The sequence below is a fragment of the Phanerochaete carnosa genome (genome assembly GCF_000300595.1).
Source record: "Phanerochaete carnosa HHB-10118-sp unplaced genomic scaffold PHACAscaffold_1, whole genome shotgun sequence".
Taxonomy (NCBI): domain Eukaryota; kingdom Fungi; phylum Basidiomycota; class Agaricomycetes; order Polyporales; family Phanerochaetaceae; genus Phanerochaete; species Phanerochaete carnosa.
The window spans coordinates 636,775-645,863 of NW_006767628.1; the positions used below are offsets into that span (position 1 = coordinate 636,775).

The window sequence follows — 9,089 nt, forward strand, 5'->3', positions numbered from 1 at the left end:
TTTGGGCAGCACAAAGGTGTGCGGTAAGCTGCTGCAGTAAGAATGCAGGGACGTTGTGAGCGTGGTCAGAGTCCGAGTGGCAGGTCGGTCGCGCGCGTCCTAATCTTAACCCGCAACGACGATCACGACTGCGACGACCCCTCTTTCGGCGACGATGTCGAGCTCAAACAAGTCATCTAAGCACTCGTCGTCGCCGTCCTCCACGCCCTCTACTCCCCACAGCTCGAAGCTGCCCAAGTTCTTGCAGAAACAGCGGGATCGGTCAAAGTCTGTAGTCGAGCCTTCACACAGCGCAGGCAGCTCGTCTTCTTCTATCTCAGAGCTCCCACGACCCCAGAGCAGTACACGAAGTTCCTTGATACGGAAGTCGAGCAGGAAAAGCGGGCCAACGTCGCCTAGAGAGAGCGTGGACAAGCGGCAAGATATCCCACCAAGCGATAGCCCGGGCGTCGAGCAGGTCGCCGCCGAACCACAACCAAGCCAAGACGGCGGCGAAGAGACCCCCGTTATTGTTGAGCCCATTGCCATTCCCCGCACGCGTACAAGATCAGACCGGCCAGTCTCGGAGAATTACCCTCCAGTATCCTATTATCCCTCATCGTCCAACGCCCGCCTGTCCGACTTGCCGAGCAGACTCTCGGGCTGGTTCTCGCACACGTTCAGCTCGTCTTCTAACGACCTCTCGCTGCCACAGCTGCTCTCACAACAGCACATATCTGCACCAAATTCTTCGCCGAAAGGGAAAGGTTCCGCGCTCCTAACCGCTGCCAAGCACGGCAAGGGCCACCTCGACAAGGCCATGCGGTATCTACTCGACAGCGATGCCGTGCCAGACAAATGCACCGAATCCATCTGGTTGCTCGGCTTTGAGCATCCTGGCTATGAGCCAGGTGCAAGCCCTCCGTCCTCTATTGGTCGTCGCGGCTCCGTTGGCTCGCGTCATTCGCCGTCGTCGCACACACCTCTCTCGTCATCGCCAACATCTGCCGTACTAGGGATGGATCCACCACTATCGCAGTCTCAGCCTGCGTCGTCGAGCCCATCGAAGGATCCCGGACGACACTGGCCCCCTGTGTTCTATGCCGACTTCACGTCTCGGATCTGGCTCACCTACCGCTCGCAGTTTCTACCTATCCGGGATATGTCGCTCGAGGAGTTGAATGCAGCGCCAGAGTCAGCAGCGCTGAGTACAGGTTCTCAAGCAAAGAAGTGGAGCTGGTCGTTGAGTGGGGACAAGTGTTGGTCGAGCGATGCTGGGTGGGGGTGTATGCTGCGGACGGGACAGTCGTTGCTGGCCAATGCGCTGATCCACGTGCATTTGGGGCGAGGTGCGTGGCTTTTGTATCTCACTATATGCTGCTCCTAAATGCTCTTGATCTGCTTCAGATTGGCGGAAACCCCCACATCCGGTGCCCACGTCAGACTACGCGACCTATATACAGATCATCACATGGTTCTTCGACGACCCTTCCTTGCTATGTCCTTTCAGCGTGCACCGGATGGCTCTTGTTGGCAAGCAGCTGGGAGTCAAGGTTGGACAATGGTTCGGGCCGAGTACAGCTGCAGGTGCAATCAAGTACGTATCCGCTCACTCGTCCATGGTTCCTAACCAACCAGCCCGCAGGACCTTGGTGCATGCCTTCCCAGAAGCTGGCCTGGGTATTTACGTCGCCGCCGACGGTGGAACGATCTATGATTCCGAGGTGTTCGCCGCGTCGCATAGCGGCATTGGCTCGCCACGCCGACATACCCGAAGGGTCTGGGGAGACCGTCCAGTGCTGATCCTGATTGGCCACCGTCTCGGAATCGATGGCGTGAATCCTATCTATTATGATACCCTGAAGGTGCGTATATCAGCATGGATTTCGTCTGGTATCTGACTCTGCTACCAGACATTGTATACTTGGCCTCAGTCTGTCGGCATCGCCGGTGGACGACCATCTTCCTCGTACTACTTCGTTGGCTCTCAAGCGGACAATTTGTTCTATCTTGATCCTCACCATGCTCGCCCCACCATTCCCCTCCGCCCACCACCGGCAGCCGAACAATCATCTCCCCTGATATCACCTAGCGCATCGAGGCACAGCTCGACGTCGCCAGAACCACAGTCCCCTTCAGATCGTGGATCACCCCGTTCACCTGCCAAGCACATCCGAACGCCGACATCCCCAGTGTCAGTTCGTTCGGGCTCCTCGTTCTCGCGTATTACGCCCCCATCCCCGCTTCAGCATCAGATCTCCACCTCTTCCAGCGCGACGACTGCGTCGTACGTCACCACCACGTCTCAAACCCACTCCTCTGGCTCACATGCTCGCTGGGGAACGTCAAGTGCGGTGCCGGACGACTCGGAGATGGACTCGAGAGAGCTTGGAATCGAGGGCGAAGATCTTGACCCCGTGCAAAGGCACTACTGCATGGCGTACTCTGCGACGGAGCTCAAGACGTTCCATTGTGACCGCGTCAGGAAGATGCCCCTGTCTAGTCTCGACCCGAGCATGCTTATTGGCTTCCTGTGCAAAGATGAGTCAGAGTGGCAGGATCTGAAGTCGCGCATTAATGAGGTACGTATTCCGCCTCAATTATCATTCCTTGTGTAATTACTCGTACTCCACAGCTCAGCCGCAAATCTAAATCACCCGTGTTTCACCTTCAAGATGAACCGCCAAATTGGAACTCGGACATGGAGATGGGTCTGGAGAGCATCTCAGAGCCTGACATCGACCTGCCGGACGAGGATGACGAGTTTGCCGATGCCGATGACCGCATGCGTGAAAGCTCTGCGTCGCCGGACACCAGCCTGCCGAGTACCAGCTCCAAGAAGTCTGTTGAAGAGGATGACACGGAGGATGACCCAGTCGATCCCATAACCCCTGGCCCGGGACGAAGCGCATTCTCTGACATCCGTGCGCCGGGCCACCTTGAGAAGCAGCCCAGCACGAGCACGACAGCCAGCTCGCGCGCAGACTCGCTTAGCTTCGACGACGAGGATGACGAGGAATGGGAGGCACCGGAAGTCACACCACACCCAGATCACAGTCCGTCGTCGTCACTGCGCGACCCGCCAGAGCTGCTCGACTCACAGGCGACGATCACGCGCGAGACGAGCGAAAGCTCCGCCTCAGACTCTGGGCGTGCGCATCGGAAGAAGGCTAAAAAGAAACACGCAAAGCCCAAGATCGAGCAGTATCCGTTCCCGGCGACGTATCACGACGCGAGCGAGGAGCCCGTCGCGCCGATTGAGCGCCGCATCCCGCAGATGCGCACCCAGAAGGCGCGCGACGGCGGGCGTACGCAGAGCGGGGGCGTCCGGGGCATACCCGCCGATGATCTCGATGACTCATAGCGCGCCCACTTGAGCGGTGCCGTCTTCTGCCGTCTTTCATGGTCACTCTACACGCCTACCTTCTCACTGTACACGTTTACACCTGTCCTTCTTGCCTGTATCCTTGCCTGCACCTGAGAGGCGCGTGCCTCTCCATACCCCCTTTGCCAATGTACCCCTATTGACCTTGGAAACTATTTGCTGTACTTCTTCCCTCGTGTTCAGCTCGCCGTCCGTTTGCGCTGCAGCTACCTTTTTCCTGGCGTCTTGAACGGATCGTGCGGTATTGTCAGATCCATATACCCTCTCATCCCGAAAGTACATGCAATGCGACATCGCACTATCAGTGTTCATCCTTTTGTTTGTAGCAACAATTCTCATGCTCGAGTTTCTTCTTCTTCTTCTGCGTTGTCAGTGTTTTGTAGTATACAGAATCGATGTATTTGCAGACTGCCCAGCCCTGCGGAGTAACGCGAGCGCGGAGAACCGGGACAACGGGTGAGTGTATACAAGACAGACGCCAACGGGAAAATGATAGACGACAAAAGAAGTATCCTAGATTGAGTAGTCCTAGTCAACAACTATGCTATAGGGTGCTATGTTTAAATATGCTGATGTTTTGTAACAAACCCAGGAAGCGCGAAGGCTATATCCGGGAGAGAAGAAGTACAGTTGATAATAACCCATGAAGTCGGCCGTTCTACGACCCGCAGCACGAGGTGCCTCGCCACGTCCGCGAGCCGTCGCCGTCCTGCAGGCGGATCGTGTCCGAGCTCGGGTCGTCCATGTGCAGCATGCGCGCCTCCACCGCCTCCTCGTACTCCAGCCTCTTGACCACACGCCGCGCGACGTACTCGAAGACGTCCGCGACGCCCTCGCCCGTCTTGGCGGACGTGAAGAACAGCTTCGCGCCCCGCTCTAGCGGCGGCGGCGGCGGCGGCGGCGGCACAGGGAGCGAGTGCGCCGCAGCCGGCGAGGGCGTCACCGGGCGCGCAGGCGTCGTGGCGCGCGTGCTGCCGCTCGAGCGGCCGTACAGGCTCGGCGTGATCGTCTGCGTGTCGGAGAGCGTGGACGAGAAGGACGGCTGCCGGCGCGCGGTGCGCACGGGCGACGCGCTGGGCGAGCGCGAGCGCGTCGGGGTCGAGATGCGCGAGTGGCGCACGGGCGACGAGCGTGCGGACTCGAAGGTGTCGAAGATCGAGGACGTCGGGGTGTGATACACGGAGAGCGTGTGTGTTGTTGTCATTGTGCCGACGGTGCTCCCGCGGAAGAGTGTCGAGCGACTTCGCGAGCGTGCTGACTTGCGCCGCGGGTGGTATACGCCAATGTCAATGGAATGTGTTCGTGGAGGTGAGGGTGTGAAGATGTTGAAGGTGACTGAGGACTCGCCGCTTGCCAGCGTGTCTTGTGAAGGCAGGGGGTGCCCTGACGAAGACGAGGGCGTTACTGGTGGTGGGTGTTGTAGCAGAGGAGGTATTAGCTCGTGCATGAAGGTGAGAGCCTGCTCTTCAAGTATCCGTGGGCCATTGCTGCTCGCCCGCGCACCTGTAGGTGCGCTGCCATTCGTCACGGGCACGTCAATCTTGTTGCCTACGAATACAGAGCAGAAGCTATCCACTTCATCGTCCGCCACCGGCGCCTTGTCTCGAAAGTCGTCCCACCATTTGCGCAGAGCCTCTAGTGTTTGCGGCTGGTTCACGTCGAACATGAGCAACACCGCATCCGCTCCACGAAAAAATGCAGATGACAGGCTTGAAAACCTTTCTTGGCCGGCGGTATCCTGGCACGCCGGGGTCAGCGAAAAGACTACTCAACCGGGCCAACTTCCGCTCGGGCCGTCCTCTCGATCCCTTGCAAACCCCTGCCGCAACTCCTACAGCCCACCCACCGCCGCCAGCCATGCCCCAGACCCACCCGGCCGTCCTCGCCAAAGCCACGCTCGCAGGACTCACCCAGATCTGTAGCGTGACCAGCTCGTCAGGGTTGCCATGGTGCGGCACGCTCTTCGTGATGAAATCCGCGCCGATCGTCGCGCGATAGCCCGTCGTGAACCTTCCCGAAACATACTACAACCCAGAAAAACGGGCGTTAAGCAGCGCACAACATGAAAACGGGTGGGAGCGCGTAGAGGGGAAGGAGGGGGCAGGGCAGCGGAGGGAGGGAGGGGAAGGATGAGAGGAAGGGACGGGTGCGGACCTGGTTGCGGAGGCTGGTCTTGCCGACGCCCGACGCGCCGACAACAACGAGCTTAAGGGTGCGCATATTTTCGGCGGGCGTGTGGTATCTGCATCAGTCGGCGGCGCGAGGTGCAAGAGAAAGAGGACGTGGGTTGTGGTCGCAGTTTGAGTCCCGAGCGAAAGAACCTATGCGGGTGTCGGGGTCCTGGGTGCTCACTCGCGGCCTGCGGGACCTTGGACACCTCCGAGCGTTGGCCCGCAGCGAAGGCTGAATCGGCCACTTTGGGACAGCACAGCATGTCTCGCTCTCTCTCTCTCACGCAGCGCTTCCGCATATTTCGACATGTTACATACTGCATAGACTAGCATACATTTGTTTCTTTCATAATTCCTGATTGCTCATACTCTCATGGAAAGTCCACCTTTGACCCGAGGAGAGAGAGGCTTGGGATCTGCGATGCTCAAGCCGCTCAGGGGTGCAGGAGAACCTTGGTGTAGCCGTCAATGCGCTTGTCGAACTTCTCGTACGCGTCCGAGGCCTCGTCGAGGCTGATGTTGTGCGAGACGACGAAGGACGGCTTGGCGCGTCCGGAGATGATCATGTCGCGCAGGTAGCGGTTGTATTTCTGGGACACGAGGACGCATCAGCAACCCTCCTCTCCACGCAAAAGCGCCCGATCCACGAGGCGAACAGGAAAAGGAAAAAAAAGAAAAAAGAAAAAAAACGCGCACCTTGACGTTGCACTGACCGGTGCCGACGGTGAGGCCCTTCTCGAAGAGCTTGCCGAACGGGAAGGTGATGTAGCCCTTGGCCGAGTTCGAGTCGGGCGCGCCGGGGTCCTTGGGGACGTACAGCCCGGGGATGCCGAGCCCGCCGGTGGGGCGCACGACGGCGATGAGCCCTTCGAGGATGATGTTCGGCTGCTCGGCGCTACCGTCGGCCGTGACGGCCTGGTACCCGACGGCGTCGACGCCGCGGTCGACCTCCCTGCTGCAGAAAAACGGCAGCGTGTCAGCGGCAGGACTATGGGAGTGAACACTGAAAAGAACGCGCACCCGCCGCGATGCTTCTTGATCTGCTCGACAGGGTCGCCCTTGCTGAAGTCGATGGGGATGCAGCCGATCTCTTTCGCCTTCGCGAGACGCTCGGGGACGCGGTCGACGACGTACACTTCCGACGCGCCGCGGAGGAGGGCGCTGTAGGCGGCCATGAGGCCGACTGGGCCAGCGCCGAAGACGGCGATGGACTCGCCGGGCCTGAAGCCCGAGAGCTCGACGCCGTGCCAGCCCTGGGAGAGTCAGAACCTCGGGGTTGTACGAGAGGATAAGGTGAGGAGGGGACGTACGGTGGGGAAGATATCGGCCAGGAGAGCAAAGTCGTCCTCGTGCTCCTTGCCGTGCGGGAGCTTCAGGGCGTTGTAGTCCGCGAACGGGACACGGACGTACTCGGCCTGGCCTCCGGAGTACGGTCCCATCGCGACGTAGCCGTAGGCGCCACCAGCCTGTCGCGATGATGAGGTGAGCGTGAGACAAACGGGCGTGGACGACCGCGACGTACGAAGCCAGGGTTAACTTCGGTGCAGAACGCGGACCTGCCCTCTTCGCAGTTCAGGCAGTGGCCACATGCGACATTGAATGGCATGACGACACGGTCGCCCTTCTTTAAGAGCTGCATTGGGATGAAAATCCCGTCAGTTTACACCGTTCGGAACAGGGAAGAATGGATGACGTACGGTAACTCCATCGGCAACCTCATCAACGATACCCATGTTCTCATGACCAAAGACGATGCCGGGCTCGGCAGCGGTGCGCCCCTCGTACATGTGAAGGTCACTGGGCGAGATAGGGAATCGCATCAGTGTCGATCCTGATAGTGATACTGGAAGACGGACCTGCCGCAGATGCAGCTGGTGGTGACTGGCAGCCCGCGTCAGCATCGCAGGCGAGGAAGAATATACGACAGGACGCACCCCTCACAATCACATCACAGGGATGCTGAATCTTGGGCTTCTCGACCTCCTTGACCGAGACCTTGAACGGCCCTTCGTACACAACAGCGCGCATCTTGTTCGGCATATCGGGAGAGTAACGGCAGGGAGAAGACTAGGGTGGCTGGCCGGGTGCTCGACGAGAACCTGGGAGGTGCGCGTTCTTCGCGCTCTGGAACCTTATAAGACAGGCATGAAACGACGAGCGACCTGGTGTCTCCTATCGCGTCTCCTATAGTTGCGCAGCTGGACACATCACCTGGCCGTGTCACATGGCGGGGGGCGTGGCGGGTGCCCGAAACAAGCGAAAGGTGCGAACATCCGTTGCACGGAAAAGCTCCTGTGTGAGAACGCCAGTGCCCGAACCGGTATCCGCTCGATATTGGCTAGGAGGCCTTTGATGGAGTGTCATAGGGCGATTGATCAGGCACGTCTCGGTCGTAACAGAGATGCGTTAAGGAGCGAGGTCAGCTGTACTGTATGACGTTGCAGCCAGTCGTAGTCGGTGGTCTCAGGTTAACCGGTCTGACACCAGATCTTCTCAAGCTATACTACTACGTACTTACCACCTCAACAATAGCCCTTGTGCGAATATAGTCTATTCTAGGGCAAGATGCAAGGAGTAGAGCTGTTCGAATCCAGCGAGGTGGTCGTCGCGGCCTCCCGGCGCGCGCTTCGGCTTTGTGGCACAGCATACGCATCAAAATATCCCGGCAACCTCCGGGATGCCCGGCAGTCGGATCACCAACAGTGGTCCAACACCACTTGAGGTAAATGCTTCATAGCCCGCTCCCTTCGCTGCCGTCGAGTTCTTTCACAACGTTCAACTTCGACCGATGAGAAGCTTACAGTATCCGAGTATCTATATCGTCGTCTTCTGCAGCTTGACACGCTCTCGGATCGATGTTCGACGCATCCTGGGCCGAGCATTGGCGGCAGCGTGTCTCCGAGAGTAAGGTTAGATCAGCTTTGTAAATGAGGTGTAGCATTCCAAAGCGAGCTACCCATTCTCAGACGAGAGTGCATGTGCATGCGAGGATTGCATTGACGAGGTTAGTGGTCTTGCGCTGAACAGGGACTTCTCGCAGACATAGAGAGTTTCCCACCCCATATCGCACAAAAGGTATCTCCGAGGCCTAAACGGATGAACTGTGTGCCGTCTCTCACTCACACCGTCGAGCTGACTGACAGAACTTCGTAGTATTGATGGCGTGAGCACACACCAGGCTCTTCGCTGAAGCATCACTTGTACACGTCAACACTTCTCACTGGTGTGTATATTCGTTCATTCCATGCTTCTGCTTCTCTATACATGAAACCTCCATGTCCAATACACTGGCTTCACGTTTCACCCGGTTCCGTCTCAAACAAGGCCATACTTCTCAGCATACAACACTGCATCAGGTAATGACCCTTCTCTATTTTAATGCGAGACCCATTATACCACGCACCAAATTCGAGTGCCCATGAGCCCCGCTTTCTAGCCGCCAAGTTCCAGGACCAGTGCGCCTCGTGTCCGCTTCGCGGCGACGCCCGCCAGTGCAGCGCTCGTTTACTCGAAAGGGCAATGTCGGCCTCCCTCGGAGCTCCGCGGGCGCTGAG

At 58.5% G+C, this 9,089-nt stretch overlaps 3 protein-coding genes across 3 annotated transcripts; 1 reads left to right on the forward strand and 2 right to left on the reverse strand.

The window, feature by feature from the left end:
• The first annotated feature begins 18 nt into the window (after positions 1-18).
• PHACADRAFT_179659 (uncharacterized protein) lies at positions 19-4,522 on the forward strand. The gene is made up of 4 exons (XM_007389722.1): positions 19-1,328; positions 1,387-1,844; positions 1,893-2,561; positions 2,615-4,522. The coding sequence occupies exons 1-4, from the start codon at positions 155-157 to the stop codon at positions 3,341-3,343; spliced, it is 3,030 nt and encodes a 1,009-aa protein (XP_007389784.1). The 5' UTR covers positions 19-154; the 3' UTR covers positions 3,344-4,522.
• Positions 4,523-4,898: 376 nt separating this feature from the next.
• PHACADRAFT_50904 (uncharacterized protein) lies at positions 4,899-5,584 on the reverse strand (the record flags this gene model as incomplete). The annotated part of the gene is made up of 3 exons (XM_007389558.1): positions 4,899-5,102; positions 5,275-5,388; positions 5,519-5,584. Coding segments are annotated over 3 exons (384 nt in total), but the record flags the coding sequence as incomplete, so codon positions are not given.
• A 308-nt stretch (positions 5,585-5,892) lies between these two features.
• PHACADRAFT_246173 (uncharacterized protein) lies at positions 5,893-8,129 on the reverse strand. Its single transcript, XM_007389723.1, has 8 exons — positions 7,470-8,129; positions 7,392-7,416; positions 7,233-7,332; positions 7,058-7,168; positions 6,846-7,001; positions 6,556-6,788; positions 6,232-6,490; positions 5,893-6,125 (listed from the first exon to the last, which is right to left on the reverse strand). Exons 1-8 carry the CDS (start codon positions 7,573-7,575, stop codon positions 5,970-5,972), a joined length of 1,146 nt encoding a protein of 381 aa, XP_007389785.1. The 5' UTR covers positions 7,576-8,129; the 3' UTR covers positions 5,893-5,969.
• Positions 8,130-9,089: the final 960 nt, after the last annotated feature.